The sequence below is a fragment of the Austrofundulus limnaeus genome, unplaced genomic scaffold (genome assembly GCF_001266775.1).
Source record: "Austrofundulus limnaeus strain Quisiro unplaced genomic scaffold, Austrofundulus_limnaeus-1.0 Scaffold163, whole genome shotgun sequence".
NCBI lineage: Eukaryota > Metazoa > Chordata > Actinopteri > Cyprinodontiformes > Rivulidae > Austrofundulus > Austrofundulus limnaeus.
In genome coordinates this window covers 54776-75784 of record NW_013952565.1, presented here as the reverse complement: position 1 = coordinate 75784, position 21009 = coordinate 54776, and the positions used below count along the sequence as shown (strand labels likewise).

Sequence of the window (21009 nt, the reverse complement as noted above, 5' to 3'; positions counted from 1 at the left end):
TCTTTGATTTTTTTATACTCTATATTTTGATTATTGTGATTCCTTTTTAGCGTTTTAAAAGCTTTATTTCGTGACTTAATTGCTTTTTCACATTCTTTTGTCCACCATGGTACTATTTTTTTCTTATTCTTTCCGCCTTTCTTCTTTATTGATTTGTTTGCTGCCTCCACAATAGCTGAACATATTGATGTATTTAATTGCTCAGTGTCTACWTTTAAATCTATTTTTGCCATTTCCTTATCACTTACTCCCAAAAATGTTGCCCACTTATCAGCGAAGAACTGTTCCTCAGGTCCTCCTTATGAAGCCAACAGTGATGAGTCAGATTAGTAGCAGCTGCAGCCACTTGGAGGTGGTAGCCAATCAGGAACCAAACAGGTGAGAACATGAAAAAACACTGAATGCCTGCAGGTTTGGCTAATTTAATTGGTTTAACAAACCAACATGATTTAATATGATTTAATAATCTCATAATTAAGTTGAAGCAACCTAATATTAATTTAGATTTTTTTTGTAACATAAAGCTGACAAATTACTTTAGTTGAGTTGATCTAACTTACACACAAATATCCATGCAATTTACTTTTAAAGTTACTAAAGTAATTTTTCATGTTAACTTTTCCTGTTTTCCAGTGATGACAAAAGTTTGTGTTCAATATACTCAAACATTTAAGTGAATGAGGTGTTTTTTGTTGTTGTTGTTGTTGTTTTTGTTGTTGTTTTTAATTTGTTTGTTTGTTTGTTTGTTTGTTTGTTTGTTTGTTTGTTTGTTTGTTTTTGTTTGTTTTGTTTGCTTATTTGTTGTGGTGCTCTGCCTTTTCTCTGCCTTTTAAAAATAATTAGCCAACTCATGGAAACGTGTACACATAGACAACTTAATTTTTTGATGCTGAAAAATGTTTTTATGTTAAGTTCACACCATGAATATTTTTTAGGGTGCAGCACGTCCAGTGACATTTCCAGCAGGAATATTTCTACTAGAATAACTGTGTCAATGAAAACAGTAAAGTTTTATAAAATCAAAATTGCATAAACCACAATAAAATCTTTGGGATTGGAGTCATAAGGAATCAGGGATCCACTTTTGACCCCGCTCAGAGTAGCCATTAGCTTTTCAGTCCAATAAGAATTTAAGTTTATTTCTCTAAAATCAGTTTGTTTTAAGACCTTTATCTGCAACCTTTTTAAATCATTTGGACTGTCTCTCTAAGCTGGTTCAAAGTGCAAAATTTCCACAACGTTCTACATGAGGATTAAACATTGATTAAAGCTCACGTGTTTTAAATGTGGACGTTAAATGGTAAACATTTAAAAATAGAAATTCATCAGCTCAAGTGAAAAATAGTTCAAACTTATTTCAGAACAACAAATAAAATATATACATATTTAGGTAAAGAGTCACCCTGAATAAAACTCCAATGAGAACAAACTCAAAAAATCCAACTCCTTTAAAGTTAAACTTCTCAACTTCAGAACAGGAAGAAAATAAAAGTATTTTGTTTATTATCAACATATTTGATTTGGACTCATGATGCAGCTGCCTCACCGAGCGATTCAAGTCTCAACCTCCCTGTGAAGTCCTTTACATCAGAGCTCCATTAGTTCCTGCTGCTCCTTCATTACATCAGGTGAAACATCAGGTGGCTTTTATTGTGAAGCAGTGAACTCATTTTCTATGTCATCTATCTGTCTGTTATCATTCCTCAATAATGCGTTAAAATAAAAAGACAAAAACAAGAGGCTAGCTGTGCATCAGAAAGTCTTATAGTTCATTAATCTGTTAGTGGTTTTATTCCTCACTTACTGGTTGTTGCTCATTTGTTTATCTGTGAGTTGCTTTGATTGCAATAATGTGTTAAAATATTGAAAGAGCCAATTAGTGAAGACTAATTAGCATCAGTCAACACAAAAATGACTGACTCGATCAATTTGACTGATTTTGAGATAGAATTTGGTTTGGTGAAAGCTAAGAGTCACTCCCAGCACACAACACAGGGATTAATACTGTAGATCAAGAACTTTGCTTAAACTTTGCTTAAACTTTGCCAGTAACTGTTGAAGTCAACCTGATCCAAAATGGCAGCCAGGGCTAATCTACCTTAGCCAACGTAATAATGGCTATAAGTCTAATGAAATGACGATTTTGTGTCAGAAGCTGAGAGTCATTAACAACAATGAGAGCTAACAGATCATAAACAAGATTTCCCATTTTTGAGTGAGAATGATTTCAAGACCTAAACAGCTTGAACTGTTGTTTCTCAGCATAAAATAGTTTTACTGTAAAACTATGGCATCATTTGAAATTTGAACAGCCGTCAAACTAAAGCATGATCTGAAAATGTATTCAGTTGTTTTAAAGTAGACATGTGATGCTTTTAAATCCGTTTTCACATTTAAATCCTTCATTTTGGGTGTATACAAAGTGGAACTACAATGCTTTTGCCTGAATTTCTCCTTGTTGTAACTCCACAAACCCCACCTCTTTTCTAAGGTGTGTCTCAGATCAATTCATTTTAAGGCTGTCTCTTTAAATGCAAATGAGATGCTTCACACCCCGCCTCCCTCCAGCTTCCAAACCAGTTCATTCCAGTTTGATAGAGGGAATTATGATTATCTAGCAGTGCAGAAAATTTTTATTTACAAACTAATTAAAATATGTCAACAAGGGAGGACTTGTCCATCCTGCCTTACATGTTGGAGCCAGAGTCTGACCCAGAACCTCTTAGAAATTAGAGAAAACTGAACAGATTGAAAAATATGATCCAAACAGAACATAAATATATCTATGCAACACCAGGAGAGAATGAATTTAAAATGTCTGCCTCCTAGAGTCTCTAAGTACACAACAAAATAAATTTAAATGTAAAAAAGTGGATTTTGCACGATATGTCCACTTTAAACAACTAAAAAGTTCAAGATCAGCAGTTTCCAAAAGTAATCAGATTTCACATTCAACTCTTCATGTTTTTATGTCTGAGTGTCGTCCTTCTTTGTTTGAGGTTTGTTTAATCAAACACGGCTCTGACGGGTGATTACATCATTTCTCTTGCAGCTAAAATCCCTCACAGTTGGTCTGAGCGCCGATGGCTGCCTCGAGCTAGCACCAAAGCCTGTTGTACTGTGATCTGCTGCGAGGCTGGTGCCAGGAGGGAACATTTGTTCACTTGTTGCCAAGTCCCAGTCAGATGCATGACTCACGCTTGACGCTCCATTTGATGGGACTGCTGTCCTGCAGACCCAGCCTTTTGTCCAGCTCCTCCAGGATCACCTCCAGCTTGCGGATCTGAGCGGTGTTGGACAGCGCTATTTCCTCCACAGACAAGTCCATGCTGGCCAACCGGCCTGCAAACCCCACAAAAGAATATTTTAACAGAAATCACTCGGACTGCTTTAGTCAGTTATTTGCTTTTTATTGTGATTGAAATTTTAAATGAAAGCATGGTTTGGTTAATAGAATATCAAAGAGTGTATCATCTCACACAGCAGGTGATGAAGAATCAGTCCATCGTACAGATCCTCCTCCAGACTCTGAACCACTATGTGTTCTGGTTTCAATGTCCTATTGATCCAATCAACCAAAGCCTCCCAGGACACAATTAATCACAGTCAGAAACATCAAACACTTTCATCTTTTCACAAATGCTTTTCTTTTACCAAGGCGGCAGATAAAAAAAACCCCAGCATGGAACCAGTTTTCTTTTATTCTTTTTATCAAATCCCAAAATTAGGCAACACTAAAATAGATGTAAATGCAGTCAGACACAAAGTGCAATCCTACAAATAACTGTTTCACTTTTCCTTTATGTTTAACAAAGATGGTTTTAGGTGTGATCCAGCGGGCTCCTCACTGTGACACTATGACCCATCTGCCGTCATTTCTCATAATTATGGTCATTAAAATTTCACTAATCCTTCCGCCTCATCAGATATTATTCATGCACCTCAGCACACATATACATGCAGGAGCGTATATACTCAGACAAAAACATCACACAGGTCCTAATTTATGGAATGTGACACATCCTGAATGTTGAATAGAAGACAGAAATAAACACAAAAGACTATAAATTATTTCTTACCTCTTTCAGCTTTTCCAGTTTGGGGTCCTTTAAAGATGTTGGCTGGATGAGCTTTCTCTTCTCTCCTGGGTGGAAATGAAAACAATCTTATGTGAGAAAAAGTAAACTTTTTATTACACATTGCTTGATAAGTTTTGTCTATCTTTGTTAGTTTTTTTACGTTTTTAACAGATTTAATTGCTTTTGACCACTCATTGTATGATATCAATCAGGCATTTTGACAAAATAAAGTCAGCAGCCTTGAATCTAATCATCAAAGACACATTTTCATCAGTATTGTGAGGCTGTTTGTTTTCTCCAATTGCAATAAAGACATTATTTATATCATTTGGTCTCTCTCTACTGTGAACTGTGAATGAGAGAAATAATTAAGTGCCCATCTTCCTTCATCAATGAGCACAATTTAGTCTGCCTGTGTCTGGGTTTGTTCCTCTGCCATGTCAACAAAATATCTGATCAAGAAAACTTTGCCCTCTCAGAAAGTCTGATTCACGATGGCAGCAAAGCAATCTTAACAAACACATAAACAGCTTTGTGTCTATCACTTTCTCACATACTGAACTCAAATTGAGTCTGGTTGCTGAGCATCAGCACCAATGCAACACATTACAAAATATCTTTGCTTAAAATGTTGGAGTAAACTCATGTTTGTCCGCAGGCAAAATACTTCACAAACCACTAGATGGATTTTAATGAGACTACCAGAAAATGATCATTAGTTGTGCATCCACAACCAATTTGGAGTCATTTAAATCTAAGCATCACAGATAATTAACCTCGGCCAACAGAAAAGCTCTATAATGTTGTCAAATTTACAAATATAGAGCTGCTGGATATTCTTCTCTGTCTACTGGAACTGTTCCAACTCTCTTCAACCTTGCAGTTGTCACTCCAATCTTTAAAAAAAACTGGATCGGATCCAAATATTTTCAGTAATCCCCATTTCTAACCTTCCATTCATCTCCAAAATTCTAGAAGACAGTTGCCTCTCATCTCAGTTTAACCACAAACAGTTCATATGAACACATTTTGAACCTCAGAATCACCAACACTCTTCTCACGGCAGCAGATTCTTACTCTCTCTTCTCAGCCTCCTCGATCTGAGTGAAAGTTTTTGATACCATCTCCCTCAACATCCTTCTCCACAGGCTTTCATTTATACACATCAACCACACTCCCCTCTCTTGGTTTCACTCATATTTCTCTGGCCATATTTTTTCCATCCATTCATCCATTCATCCATCCATCCATTATCTATACTGGTTTCTTCTTTTCAGTGTCACGGGGGTCACTGGTGCCCATATCCAACAGTCACACTGCGAGGGGCGGGGTGCACCCTGGGCAGGTCGCAAGTCCATCACAGACATGGCAGTCTGTGATGGACTGAGAGACACTGTTGCTGTCCCTCCTTTTTTTTATCTAACTTAATTCATTTAGATCCCTCTCCTCCGTCCTGACTTCAGGTGTGCCCCAAAGCTCTGTCCTGTGGCCCCTTCTTTTCATCATCTACCTTCTCCCCCTTGGCAAAATCTTCCGTACATTTAACATCCACTTCCAACCTCTTCCACTTACTCCAGACATCAGTAATACTGACTCTCTTCTGACATTCAGATCACAACTCAAAACTCACCTGCTCAAGTTAGCCTTCTCACTTTATTTAGTTATTTAGTGTGTTTTTCATGTTGTAAAGTGTCGTTGGGTGTCATGAAGAGCACTAACAAATATTGTTCTTATTATAGAACTGTGGTCTTAGATGACAGTCATTCAACAAAAGCTCATTTAACATCTTTTGCTCTTTTTAGCTTTGAGCCAGTATTCTGCTTCACAAATGTGATTAACCCTTTAAGCCCACAGGGTACTAGTACATTATTAGTACAGTATTACAAGTACTATCTCCTTCAGTTCTCCTGTGGGCACCCATCAGGCTTCTTTCACGTGCGATATGTCAATGAAGGTTGGTACTGTTCTTTAACTATGATTGTATTTTTTCTATTCAGAAAATGCAAGATCATTTGTTGCAATGTGTTTCATTAGAACTTTACTGAAACTGTGATCTCAGCCACTTTAAAGGCACACAAACCCTGAAACGTCTCCACATCCACAGGATCCTCCACTTTGTGGTACTCAAAGATGTCTGCCTCCATCAGTGCTGCTCTGGGTGATGCAGCCACTTATCACAAGCTGCAAAAGAGTCAAGTGCTTACTGTAAGTGCAAACAGCAGCAGAATAATAATAATAATAATAAACATCTTTAGGTTTAGGCTTTAGCAGAAAGTGTCAGTCAGCAGCAGCTTGGAAAATAACGGTCTGCTGCTGCTCTGACCAGCAGGGGAACAGCATGATTGTATCTTCGGGTAACTTACAGATGAAAAGTCAAAGTGCTTCTCCTGTTTTTTGCTTTTAAAGTACAAAGAGAAACTAAATGGTGCTGAGCTCCAGAATAGCACTCTTCTAGTTTCTTTTTAGTTTTCATACAGAAGATTTTGCAACCAGCATATAAAAGTCACACAGAAGCACTGAACTGGTTCGAAACTTGTCAGACTAAAGAAAGGAAAGTGTCTGGTTTTCTGTAGTTTGTCAGCAGCAGGTCTGGGAGTGCAGGTCTCAGAACCTCATGGTCTGAGACAAAACACACAGGCCTGACATGAAGCGTGTCAAGCTGTTGTTTTCTGGATCTGGAGAAGGAAAGCCTCTGCGAGCAACTTTTCTTTTCTTTTCCCCCACACGCGCATGTGTTTTTTTATGTTTGTGGCTTCCATTTCCTGAGGTTGACAGTAACTTTCAAACAAGGTCATAAACAAAAATGACTTTCTTTTGGAACAAGCTTACCTTCAGTTCACTGCAGAACAAAACTGCAACTGAGTTGAGGGAACTTCTGCTCAACTGAATGCTGACAAAGAAGTCAACTCACAAACCGTCAAAACAAAAATAAGAAGTTGTTCTGAAATCTGAAAGGAGGCTCCAATGAGATCTGTTACAGCAAAAAGACCCCAAACACTCTGTTTTAAATCGTTATTGTAGAAGAGGAAAGAGTTTCAGGGTCAAAGGGGAAGATAAGCAACGAAACAGAGGATGTGGAACAAGAAGAAGCACTTCCTCTTTCTGATGCAGGCACTGCAGCAGACGCTTTACAAATAAGGGCATTTGTGTTCAGTGTCACGATTTGTATTTGGTACTTTAATAAATACACGACTGTGTGTGCTGCAACGGCTGCTGGGTACAAATGTTTTATTTGGAAATCTGCACCTCAAGAAGCCTGAGAAAAACGTGACAGTTTGAGGCCTAAATCACTCAAGGCTGACTCACACATCTCTGTCTGATTGGTTGACTCAATTTGTTGACATCTGGTCTCCAGTGTTTTTATGTTTGTTTGTTTATTTGTTATGCATCATCCCCCCTCAAAAAATTAAGTATGAAAGACAGAAATAGAATAACAAAAAAACAAACAATTGTGTGGACTGTTTTTTTTTTTTGTTTGTTTGTTTGTTTGTTTGTTTGTTTGTTTGTTTGTTTGTTTGTTTGTTTGTTTGTTTGTTTGTTTTTTAGAAAAGAGAAGAAATAACCTATCACACAGATGAAGGGGCAATTTGGGGGATGAGGAAGGTTACCATAGCAACAAAGGTATTAGACAAGAAAATAAAGGCCAAAAATAAATCCATAATTCCTTTATCCAACCCAAATTGCAGGAATTGGCTGCTCCAAAGCCAATCTCCCTCAAAAGCCAAAGCAAATCTAACCTATCACACGTGAAAGGGATCAAATAAAATCCTCATTCCGTTTGAGTTCAGGCAGTTATTCCTTGATAGGAAAGATGAGGGAGAAATGTGCACAGCTGAGCCATGCGGGGCTATCTCAGTCTTAACTTGGCCATTCTCTCAATTATGCAGTTTGGTTTTAAAATGCATGAACAGACGTGCAGTGTGCATCTTAGCAGGTCCCCAGCATAAAGGCACTCTGACCCAGACTTTCCTGGGAAGGTAAATTAAATATATATATATATATATATATATATATAGTATGTGAAACCGTGGACACTAAAGATAAAGACAGAATATGAAAAAACTCAGTTGTGATTTTTCTGTGAAGGATGAGGATATAGTGAGATGCTTTGCTAATGTTTCTAAAAGGGTTGTCATTCAACATAACATGCATTAGAACCAAAAGAAGTGATTTTAAAATTAGTTAACAGTCTCTCTACGTAACTAAAAATGGAACAAAAACAACACTTAAAGCTGAAACTGAGAAATTTCTTTCTGTCATTTGAAGGAGCACAGAAATGTTCAGAACCGTGTTACATAATCTCTTCTGTTAACACTGGAGGGTTTTGGACACCGTCGAGCCCAGCTGCTGGGAGTTTGATAGATAAATGTTTCCTTTTTTTCTTGTGACAGTAACAGTTTTTTGTGATACTTGCTGTTTATTAGTGCAGGCTGCTCACTTAGCACCTGCTGTCTTTAACCACAGAGATGTAATGCTAGAAAGCAGAAAGAAATGCAGAAAGTAGGTGGGCATTATCTGGCAGCTTTAAAGGTTTGTCTGAGTAAGAAGCTGTCTGAATGCCTCAACATGTTTCCCCAAAACTGATGTAAATGTTCCGTCATAGATGAGCAACTTACCCAAGTTACTTTCAGGAATCCCAATAACTTTTGATCTGTGTGCTGGTAAAAAGCTTTCACTCTTCTGTTTTTTAGACATAAAGATGGAGTTTTTGTGTTTGTTCATGAATAATCAGAAGTTGTACTGGTCAGACCATCGTAACCTGGATTCTTAGGTCCACATAAGGAGGCATTTTTGTTTTTAGAGGTTTCTCTGAACCTGCAAAGTAATCTGTGTTTGTTGCAAAGCCACCTGAGGAAACAAAATTTGGATTCTTAGAAAAAGAATGATACAGTGACCAGAAGACTGTTAAATATATGTGTAAACTCAATACATATCTGTTCATATTACATCTTAAAGGTGCTTATTAAACATTTCAGATTAGGTTACTTTGTAGGCACAATAATATACTGGAGACACATTTTACATGTAATATTGTACTGTATTACTGTGTTATGCATATCCACAACTATCGAAGGGAGTCTTATAGTAAAGTGTAAGACAGTACACCATTTATTAATGATTAATAAATATGTTTAAATGTCATAAGAGAGCCTTTGTGCTGTTTTACACTTTACCATAAGGCTCCCATCGATAGTTGTACATTTGTATAATGCAGTAATACAGTACAATATTATATGTAAAATATGTTTTTCCAGTATACATTATTGGTCTTACAAGGTAGTAAACTAGTCTTAATAGAGCACCTTTAGATGAACAGATTTGGCTCACAATTTGGCAAGAAACCGAACAGTTTTGTCTCTTAGTTGACCTTAATTAATGCATAATAAACACTTATTAATGATTTATAAAGTGTTTACAGATGAATTAATAACATATCTATAAACTATTTATAAGACATCTATAAGGGGAGCCTTATTGTAAAGTGGTACCAAAATATTTTAAAACTCAATTTCTTTTAATTAAAAGCAAATAAGAATAACCATTTTGTCATTCATCATGAGTTATAAATAAAATCTGAGCATTTTGTTTTTATTATTGGCTGCAAATAAAACAACCCTCAGAAAATTAAAACTGGTTTTATTTCATTTTTTGTATTTTTGGTTCAACACAAAATGTGACAAGAAGACCTAACCAGCATCTGAATCTGCAAAACGTTAAAGTGGTTATCAAACGTTGCTTTTATTTTTTACAACAAAGAAAGCATTTGTCCAAAGGATTTTTTTGGTCTAAAATTGACCAAAAATGGATTAGGAGATCATGATTTTTTTTTAGTTTTGTCAACTTTCTCATATTTTTTGCAATGAGGGCAATTAGATTGTTAGACACGCAAAGATTTTCTAACTTTCTGATTTTCCCATTGCGGCTGTTTTCAAATGCAAAGCTAAAGGTCGTTGTGCTTCTTGCATCGCAGATAACTTTGGAGGATGGAATAAATAAAAACTGACATTTGGAGATGATTAAAGGCCAACATTCGGAGCATTATTCAGGCTCCCTCCTGCACCGCTCCCCCACCCCGGGGGTCTTTTTAGGCTGCACATAATGATGCGTTTCAGTCCCAGGTGGTCTCGTTCGGGGTCCAGACTGTAATGATGTCAGCAGGCACAGAGCAGCGCTCAGATGTCAGAGCTGAAACTTCAACCTTCAGTCCGAGTTTTTGTAGTTAGTGAACAGATTGTAAAGGACTCTGAGGGTGGACTTCAGGTTCAGGTTCACAACATCTGAAGATAAAAAAAAGTGGAGTTGTTAGTTTGATGGAGGAAAAACAGTGTTGTGTAGAAAAACTGCTGGTGTCCCTGAAACAGAGAACTAAAAGAATGTTCTTCCTTTAAGACAGATTTACATCTCACAGCTTAAACTCGCATGATTCTTGGACTGCTCTCCTTCAACGTGTTATTTGCAGTTCTGAGACAGAACTGCAGCTTAAAATAGATCCCAGGATTTCACAAATGATTATCATATGATGTACTACTCCTTATAGCAAGAGACTCAGAAGATAAAAAGTAGGTTTCTGTTTTCCTCTTGCTGCTGGTGTTCTACATAAGAGGACAAATGGAGGTGATCAAACACAACTAGGTCTGAGTTAAGTGTTCCAGCCGGACAACAGCAACACTTCTGTTTCAGTCTGATTCTATAGTTTAACATGTAAATTTTTTTTAAATTTGTTAAAATAATTATATATGATATAATTGTGTTCTGATCTTTGTTTCTGTGGCCCCTGCATTAAAGAGCACTAAACAAATGTGGTACAAACAAAATTATTGACTTAAAATGAGGCAACACTAAATAGCAGTGATGAGTTTAACATATTTCTGGCTGTTTTAATGTGTTCAAACAACAGAATAACTTGTATACTGACCTCTTTTACATGACAAATATAATTCTGCTAAACTACTTTGGACAATCATGTGGAGCTAGTGGGTCATATTTGCACCTTTCAGTTAAGTTTTTCTTTCAGTTTTATTTTATTCATCATAGGATGTTAGAGGTTAAAACAAGGTTTCCACCTACTGGACAAGCCTTATTATGACGGATTTTCTAAGAGATTCAACAGTTCAGTACCTCATAGAAGCATTCCTGTTATCCTGCCTTAAATCTTCTATAGAAATGTAATGTGTTACTCTATATTTGATGTAATATTGTTATAAAATAGTAAAATACCTTCTGGTCTTGCTTTGGGTTTTTTCAGGCCTCCATCCTGCATCAGTTCAAAGGCAAATGCTACATTATGAACCTAAATGGAAACAGAACATAAAGTTAATGCATTCTTCTCTTACTTTTTTTTCTAATTTCTTAAATTTTGCACATTTTCAAGATAAAACAACCTTCTGCTCAAAGCTCTCAGGGGTCAGGAAAAAGTTGTACAGAGGGACAAAATAATCTTCCAGCAGCCCCATCAGTAAAATCAAGTAAACTCCATCTGCAAACTAAACAAAATCACACATATTTTATCCATATACACACACATTCAGCCGAAAAGATTACATAAACACAGCACACTATCTGATATTGACTGAAAATATTTTAAGTAAAAAACTAACAATAAAAACATGCATAAAATTCACAATCTATAATCATCTCCTTTGTTTTATTGACACTCAAGATGAGATGATTGTTCCCACACCGTGCCACAAAGTGGTCCACCAGCTCTCTGTCCTCAGCTTCCTGTCCWTYTCTGATWCACCCAACAACTGCAGAGTCATCTGAGTATTTCTGTAGATGACAGCAGTCTGACTTGTGCTGGAAGTGTACAGTGTGAAAAGGAGTGGTGAGAGTACAGTTCCCTGTGGTGCTCCTGTGCTGCTGACCACATGGTTAGACACACAGTCCTTCAGTCTCACAAACTGTGGTCTGTTTGTCAGGTAGTCTTTGATCCAGGTGATTGTGAGGTCTCCACCGGAGTCTTCTGGAGTTTCAGACAAAGCAACTCAGGCTGAATTGTGTTAAAAACACTGGAGAAATCAAAGAACATGATCCTCACAGTGCTGCCTGCTTTGTCCAGATGACAGTGGGTTTGTTGAAGCAGGTGTATGATGGCGTCTCCAACTCTAACTCCACGACGATAAGCAAACTGCAGGGGGTCCTGATGTGTGCTTGTTTGCTTACTCAGGTGGGTCAACAGGAGTCTCTCTAGGACCTTCATGATGTGGGATGTCAGGGCAACAGGTCTATAGYCWTTKAGGGCTGATGGGTGAGTTTTCTTTGGTACTGGAACCGGACAGGATGTCTTCCACAACACTGGCACCTTCTCCTGGGTCAAGCTAAGGCTGAAGAGGTGTTGCAGAATCCCACAGAGCTGGTCTGCACAGGCCTTCAGGATTCTGGGGCTGACACCATCTGGACCTGCATCCTTGTTCTGGTTCAGTTTCTCTAGCTGCCTCTTCACCTGACTTCTAGATACAGAAAAGTGGGAGGGGGAGGGAAAGGGAGCAGCATCTCCTGATTTAGTTGACGACAAACTTGTGGAAGCAGAAGAGTCCATGACTGAGGTTGAAGATAAAACATCTGAGGTTTGACAGGAAAGCTTAGCCTTCAACGCACACTGTTTTGCTCTCTCCAGAACCTGCCCCTCCTACCCTGCTTTACTGCTCTTTCAAGCCTTTTTTCTACCTGCCATCCGAAACTATAAGGAATTGTGGATTTGGTCAACTGGTCTCTGAATGCAATTGACACTATACTTTCCACATTAAAGGATCCCTGATTAGTTGTAACATTAGACTTTATTTGATAAATATATATTTTAACTGTAAAATAAAGACTGTAAAAATACTGTAGGATGTTTAGTTTTATAAATTTTAAAAAATATATTTCAACATGGGCAGAGCCATTTTATTTGCACACAAAGCATTCTGGGTAAATGATGACGTGGATAGGTCCTCAGTGTGAGCGAGCTATATCCACCCTGAAGGTTAATCTTGGACAATATCTGACAATCGACGCTTTTAAATGAAACCGGAGAGCGTTGACAGAGAGGAGAAGGTAGAAATGACTCAGCCTGGAACTGAAAATATGGATGGAGGACAACAGAGCTGCTTCATGGAAGAAGAACCTCAGCTTAGCCTGTTAGCTTTCACACTGGCGCCGATGCTATGGCTGTGTCCAAAACAACAGGCCGGGTCCTCCGGAGGACCAAGACTACCCGGTCGCGGTGGGCCGGGTCCTTGGTAGACCGGGAAGACCGGAAAAAAGAGGCTGTGAACTTGGACATTCTAGCCACCCCTCCTTACACTGGCGTACATCATGTCACCTAGCAACTGTGATGACGCTAAACAATAGGCAAAAGGCCTGAAACTCTCAGACTGAAGAAGTCTCTTGGAAGAGAGACGAAACGTTTCATTAAAGAAGAACCCGTCCAGAGGACCTATACAATTTTTTTCCTTTTGATCTTTGTCCATAGTTGTTTTTACAGAAGATAAACCTAGTATGAATTGTCCCGGATCTTTACAAATCCTACATTTCAATATTCTACTCATCTCTTTTGTTAGACACCCCCAGAATTGTGATATTTTTGAGCAATCCCAGAACATGTGCATATAGGTACCATCTGTTGATTTACATTTAAAATACAATGATGATCTGTTTGGATCCATTTTATTCAAAACATAAGGAGTCCTTTGTTGCCTGTGAAGTATTCGATATTGCATTTCTTTATGTGTGTTACTAAGAAAAAGTGAGTGAGTTAATTGAATACACTTTTTCCACGATTGTTGATTATATTTTTCTTTAAGATCTTTTCCCAGTTCTTAACAAGTTTTTCTGTATTATGTTCATTGTATTCCTGTATATGACTGTAACAATGTCCAATGAACCCTTTTTTTAACTTATAGTCAAGCAAAAACTTTTCCATTGGGTTCATTTGAATTATGTCTTGTGGTGATTTAAGATATAAGTGAATGAAATGTCTGATTTGTAATTATGCAAAAAAAATCTTTCTGTGGAAGTTTATATTTATATTGTACTTGTGAGAAGGACATTACAATACCATCAATGTGTAAGTCACCTAGTCACCTTATACCAGTCACAAACCATCTTTGAAACACACCACTTTTAATACCAGGGATAAATTCCCCATTGTTTATAACTGGTGTCAAATAAGAAATGAGGTTTTTACCACAGTATTTATTCATGTCCTGCCAAATCTTAATTGGGTTTTGCACTAATGGGTTAGCTACACACCCAGGAATTTTTTTGTTCATAATCCTAGCTATTAGTGAATATGAAGAAGAGTCCCAAGATTCCAGTGGGTCCTCCAGTCCTTTTAAGTAGCTATGAATCCATTCATAGATGAGACGGCTATGACAAGCCCAGTTATAGTGTATAATATCAGGAAAAGAAAGACCATCTTTATCTTTGGGTAATTTTAAAGTATTTAAACTCAGTTTAAACTCAGTCTAGATTTTTACCTTTCCATATAAATTTTGATAGATTCCGTTCAATTTCTTTAGCTAATTTTTTAGTTATATAAATAGATAACATCTGGAGAGGGTAGAGGAGCCGTGGCGTGATGTTAATTTTAATAAGGTTTATTCTGCCCATCCATCTATTAAGGTCCTTTTTTATATTTGTAAGTACTATGTCCATATTTTTTAAAATGCTTTTGATATTTGGTGTTATATGAATTCCGAAGTAAGTGAATCCCAAGGCAGACCAAAAAAATGGAATTCTGGACAGCGCATCATGAGCTCCATCTTCACCCAATGGCATAGCAATAGATTTATCATAGTTGACCTTGTAACCTGAGATGGACCCAAATGTTTGTATGACTGGCATTATAATTGGTATAGAGTTGTCAGGGTTAGTAACAAATAATAAGACGTCATCAGCATAAAGTATGATTTTATGTTCCATATCTCCAAGTTGATAACCCATTTTGTCCTTGTGTTCTCTAACGGTCTCTGCAAACGGTTCAATCGCTAATGCAAAAATGAGCGAAGATATGGGATCACCTTGCCGAGTTGATCTTCCTAAAGAAAACTCACCTGATTTATGGCCATTTACGAGCACCTTCACTCTGCGCAAACGATATAAGAGTTTTATTAGCTCTATAAAACTTTCTCCCAAATCAAATTTTGCCATGACAGTAAATAGGTATGGCCATTCTACACGATCAAAGGCCTTTTAAGCATCAAGTGAAATGACCAGGGGTCTCATGTACAAAGAATTGCGTGGATTTCACTGAAATGTGGCGTATGGTCAAATCCAGAAAACGGCATATGCTCAAAAAAATCCAGATGTATCAAACTGTGTGCATGCCTGAAACAATGCACATTTCTTTCGTACATCCCAAACAACGTGGAACTGAGCGCACGTGAGACACCTCCTCGACACGCCTTCATTATATGTTAAACAGATGCAAATCACTTCCTGCAGTGTGTGAAGGATAGGTTTGTTTGATCCCTACGCGATAAGAAAGGATTTCCAGAGTCGGGAAAATAATGATTTTATTATAATGTGAGTGAGAAAATATATACTAAGTAAGAATAGGTATAAAATATGTTTATCACGCAAAGAACGAGTGATTGTGTGGTGTGTGTGTGTGTGTGTGTGTGTGTGTGTGTGTGTGTGTGTGTGTGNGTGTGTGTGTGTGTGTGTGTGTGTGTGTGTGTGTGTGTGTGTGTGTGTGTGTGTGTGTGTTTATCTTTTCTCACCTGAGATTCCAGCTCAGTAACCTCCAAGTTCAGTTTGTTCAGGTGTTTGTTCACAAAGGTGATAAGTGACTGGAAAAATCATTCAGAATGTTTTGTTAATATTCTCAGCTTAACGTTCAAATAACAAGAATCTAAAACAACATTCTGAACATAGTTGTCACTGTTTTATTACCGATTTGACAACATTGAGCTTGTCAGGAGCATGATCCAATAAAGTGTCAAACGCGTCCCTCTCTGTTGAAACAATAAAACAGATTCAAAGTCTTGAAAACAACTGTCTAATTACAGACAATAAACACCAATCTTATACCTGCATTAAAATACAAGCAGATGGTTACATTTAACAGAAATGTGGCTTTTTTGTTTAAAATGTTTCTTGTCAACCAATGTCATTATACTCATTTTAAAATTAGACCACTTTTTTAACCTTTTTTTAAGTTGCACCCGGGCATGTTTAAGATGCAAAAAGTACTAGAGTTATTAAGAGTTGTTTTTAATGTTTGAGCTCTCTTTTTGGATTCTACTAATTAGATTTGATGTTAGATTTTCCCATGTTTGGAGGTGTTATTTCATGTTTTATAGAAGTGTGTTGTAGATTTATTCCTCAACACTTTGCCAAATCATGACCTTTTTTTCCCTCTGCGAGGTGTTTGTGAAGAGAGTTACTAAAGCAAAGCAACATTTGAAATAATTTGTGGAATAAAAGCAGCTTCGACTCACCGAATCGTCCCAGCATCATTCTAGAAAAAAAAATAGATATCATTTTTCTCTTTCTAATCAGTTTTTTTGTCTATCATAAAGCGGCACCTCAAACTCCAATGCTGGAAAATATCAGGTTGATGTTTGTGACGGAAAATCTTACTCTGTAGTGCTCGTCAGCTCTTTGGTAACTACAGCCGTCTGCAGCATCCCTTCTCTCTTCTGCACAGAAAAAAAAGTAACTCAGTTTTGACATGAAGGAGTAAATATTATCAAAGATGCACATGTTCAAAATCACAGGGTCATTTAAGAAATTAATAAAAACTCCATCTCAGTCTAATCCACACCTGGGCAACATTTGACAAGAAGTGGCTTTTAGACCTAAAAGACCTTAAGTAAATAAATAAAAAGCAGGATGTTTAAATCAATGAAAGTTCTGCACAATCATTTGTGGCAGTTTATAACAGACAGGGCTTACTATTCAAAAACAATAGGTCTAATAGGTCTAAATGTTATTTACCAGGTTTGCAATGTTATAAAAACAGACTTAAAGAAAAAGAGGAAAAATTGTGGCTCTTGATCTTACACTTTTAACCAACAGTTGATGTCTAATTTTACTATTGTGTCCGTTCCTATTTATTCTGCTGAAGACTATTGTTGTATACCAAGCATGTGAACTAGGCTGCAATCTATTGATCAATGGAAAAATAAACAAACAGGTCCTGAAATCTGTGTTAAAATAACTGAAAAAAAGTCTACAAATATGCATCAAATGATAGCAGACTACTTTTACTTTGCTGTTATTTAACATAGATGAAGGTTCACAAAGGGTTTCAATGGTTCAGTTCTTTGTTTGATCTCCTGACCTCTTTAACTTAAACACTTTTTCTTTTGCTTTAATTTCAGGTCATATTTGTGTTTTCTCTTGTTTTTTGTCTTATTCCTCATTATTACTGTGCTTGCTAAAAATTAGACTTACATGACTTTAAAGACAGAAAATACATTTGAATATATAATTTAAGGGTTGTACTAATGGATTCAACACATTGGTGGACAACATTACCTTGACCACCACCACCTGGACAGAGACGTGCTCAGGTAATCTGATGGGGGCCTGAAAGTGCATGGCGAGAGCAACCAGCAGGTAAACAATGGCCACCAGGTTCTTGGAGTGGATGGCTGCAGAGATGATAAAGAAGAGTCGGTTAGAAGAATAAATAACTGCATTTGTCAGGATCAGGGTGTTAGGGTCTGTATGTTTCTTCTCATCCTGTGTTTCCAGATGTAATCAGTCTATTTCCTCAGTCAGTTCGGCTATTGTGCTGCAGCTCCGCCCACTCTCACCTGTTCTTCATCCTTCCCAGGTGTCGCTACTTATCAGCACCAGTCTGTGTATTCTGTTGGGTTTCATTCATTCAGCAGTGGAGAATTGTTGGTTTTGTGACACGTCCTCCTTATATTCCTCATGCCTCTTTGTGTTTTTCTCCTCTGTGACTCGTTGTTTTGTGAGCAGGTTTGTTTTGTTTAGTATAATATTAGGCATCTTTTTAAGCACCTTGTGTTAATTAGCTGAACAGTGACATCTTTATTTGTTGTGAAAATGTTTCCTTCAAACCCAGCACTAGCCTGGTAAAAACCAGACCCTCTGTCCTTCACTTTGCTTCGTACAAAGGGTCTGGACTCGCTGCTACAGAGAAGTGATTCTTGCTGGAGGCGTGGCCTCTGCTCAAGTCGCTGTGAAGGAGGCTAAGCTAAGAAGCTAACCGGAAATTGCGTGTGCTGTAAACAACCCTACTGAGAGAAGAGAAGTACCGAGTCAAACGAGACGACTGTAAATGAAAGCTGCTGCTTTGTCAGACAAATTTATTTTAATTTGGAAGCCTTATCAAACACAGACTGGCTTCATTCACTTCCTCCACTGCCGTATGCTAAACTAACTAGCAGACACTGCGCAGAAAATCGACGTCGTTCAAAACGCCGCCTTCTGTTTGTTGATTGGCCCAGGTAAAATAAAATACTGTGCAGAAAATAGACGTTCTGTTCTCTGATTGGTTCGGCTAAAAATCTGCCAGCAAAATCCTTGTCTATGGGAGAAATCCCAGACGGAGCAGAGAAGGGAAACTAGAATTGAGCGGAACTGCGTAGGAAGGCTAACCCAGCACATATCATCATTCAACAAATAAGAAACTATATTTCCCAAATATCGCATATGTCTAAAGGATGGTGATATACTGAGATACAAACGGTTGTAAAAAATCCAAGCACAAACCAATCTGTGTTAAAACTCACAGTCCACACTCCACTCAACGGTCCAGCCGTGAGGCCTCAGCAGATGGTTGACCGCCTCCAAAACCGTCTGAAGCTTCTGCTTCTGTCCGATCTCAGACTGAGTGACCTCGGCTACGTTTAGCTTCCGGCCCGACAGCTTCTCTGTTACCGAGGGGGAAACAGAGACCTGGTCAAACCCACAGTTTAGACAGAGAAAAGAATTGTGAACTTGGCTGTGTTGGAATTGAGTCAAAATGCCTAGAAAAACAAACAACAAACAATTTTTTTTTCAAATTCATAAATAAAATTAAATTTAGGGTCATAATTAATAAAATTATAAATAAACCAATGGATAATTTTTTTCATCAGAGATTGAGGACAAATCTGCATCAAAGGTAAGTGAAAAACTTTTATTTTGTTTTATTTTATTTTATTTTATTTTATGCTGGTGGTTTTATAAGCTGTGTGTATTGTAATGCTTTGAACAAAGTAAGGATATACTAGTTTTTTTGTTGTGTTTTGGCTATCTGTTGGTGTAGATTTGCTGAATGTCCTCCAGCTGGTATTAAACTGATATAATTATTGCTATTTTATTTTGTATTTTAATCATGCTGGAGAATAATGCAGTGAAAACTTGTAAAGTAAAAAAATACTTTTACTTTTACTTTTAGTAAGAGTAATATTTGATGATTAGCTCAAATGTTCAAATATCATTTCACATAATAATAAGATAAATGTAGGATCAATACCAAAAGCAAAAGAGGTGAAAACGGGTGTTTAAAGAGAAAGCAAGAAATTTTCTGACACTTTATTAATAATAATAATGGTGATATTAGTCTTACTGTGGATATTCTACAATTCATTAGCAGAATTCTAAGACAAAACTAAAAATTGAGATGATTTAAATCCAAGCTGCTAAATTTTAAATTCCAGAGTGTTTTGTTTTGTAAAGCTTCCTACAGTATTTCTGGTCTTAAAGTTGCAGTGACAAAAGTCAGTCAGAAGAGGGAAGTCCCAAACAGCTGCAGAACTAAAGTCCAGGCCACGTTTTCCATGATGTTGCCCAAACATTTATTTTACACGGAGGAGGTGAAGCTAGAGAACTGAAGAGTAAAACGTTTCTGTGAAACAATACATGATCACTAATATCACGTAAAGACATGAAAGTTTCCTACCAAACAGCTTCTGAAGCACCTGTCCATCATAACAGTCCTCCTCTAGGTCCTTCACAATGATCCTCTCCTCCTCCAGCTCACTGTTGATCCAGTCAACCAGAACCTACAAAAATTAAATAAATAAAAAAATAGACTCTCCCAGGTTTGTCTTTCACTCTGAACACACAGTATTGTTCTCCCAGTGCAGGAGATCTGAGCCCTGAGTACCTTTAAAAGATCTTTAAATTTAAGGTTTTCCCGAGAAGTGGGGTCCATCATCATCCGTTCAGCATTCTCCTCTGTGGAAAACAAAATCAAGCAAATAAAGACCAAACATATAAGTGAGAATTTATTCTTGAGATTTATTGTCAAGTATTGTTCCAACAAAGAAATAACCAAACACTGATTTCCTTACTTTTTGTGCTAAATTTAATTTTATTGTTTCATTCCGAATTCTTCCAAGTTCCTCATACATGCATGTTTTGCCAAACAGTGGCACAAACAATGACACAATGTTTCCCTCACACTTATGTCAGTGGTGATTTCTCATGACTGCTGAAGGCTTCACACACTCCACCCACTTTCATTTCCTGCTGCTCCAACTGTGGAAACCTTCGTCAGTCAAAACTCATCAGCAGATTCATATCGCAATGACCTCTGACACTGACTTCAGAAATGAAACCATTCAAACCATTATCAGCTATAAATATTCACCTTTAAACATATCTTGTGTGTAATATATAGTGTTTTTGTTTGTTTAAGTAGAAAACGCCACACGAACCCAGCAAAGTGTCTTCTGGATGGATTTCTGTTCCTGCAGGAAGCAGTGGTGCATTGATGGCATTCCTCCCCTCTTCGTGGCGATCACTCACTGTGGAGACAACAACACACAAAACTATTAGGGTCTTCAGAACAATACAAATTTTAAAAAATAAAAAGATAAATAAAGACAGACTCAAATGGGCACAGGGCTGAGAGAAAAGAAAGACAAGAAAGCAAACTGGTAGTAGTGTCAGTGTACCACAAAAAACTTAATAATTACAGAGGTTTTACAAGTTTTAGTCATTTAACTGATTATTTATGATAGTCTTTAATGCAGAGTAA

General features: G+C 37.3%; 2 protein-coding genes across 2 annotated transcripts; both read right to left on the bottom strand.

The window, feature by feature from the left end:
* Positions 1-3198: 3198 nt before the first annotated feature.
* Positions 3199-7060, bottom strand: LOC106523667 (gamma-parvin; the record flags this gene model as incomplete). Its single annotated transcript, XM_014017180.1, is given in 5 exon segments — positions 3199-3342; positions 3480-3582; positions 4080-4144; positions 6160-6260; positions 6909-7060. Coding segments are annotated over 4 exon segments (376 nt in total), but the record flags the coding sequence as incomplete, so codon positions are not given.
* A 2639-nt stretch (positions 7061-9699) lies between these two features.
* parvb (parvin, beta) lies at positions 9700-20776 on the bottom strand (the record flags this gene model as incomplete). The annotated part of the gene is given in 12 exon segments (XM_014017182.1): positions 9700-10357; positions 11298-11370; positions 11462-11563; positions 15785-15853; positions 15957-16018; positions 16505-16524; positions 16647-16705; positions 17547-17662; positions 18773-18913; positions 19927-20029; positions 20134-20204; positions 20687-20776. Coding segments are annotated over 12 exon segments (983 nt in total), but the record flags the coding sequence as incomplete, so codon positions are not given.
* Positions 20777-21009: the final 233 nt, after the last annotated feature.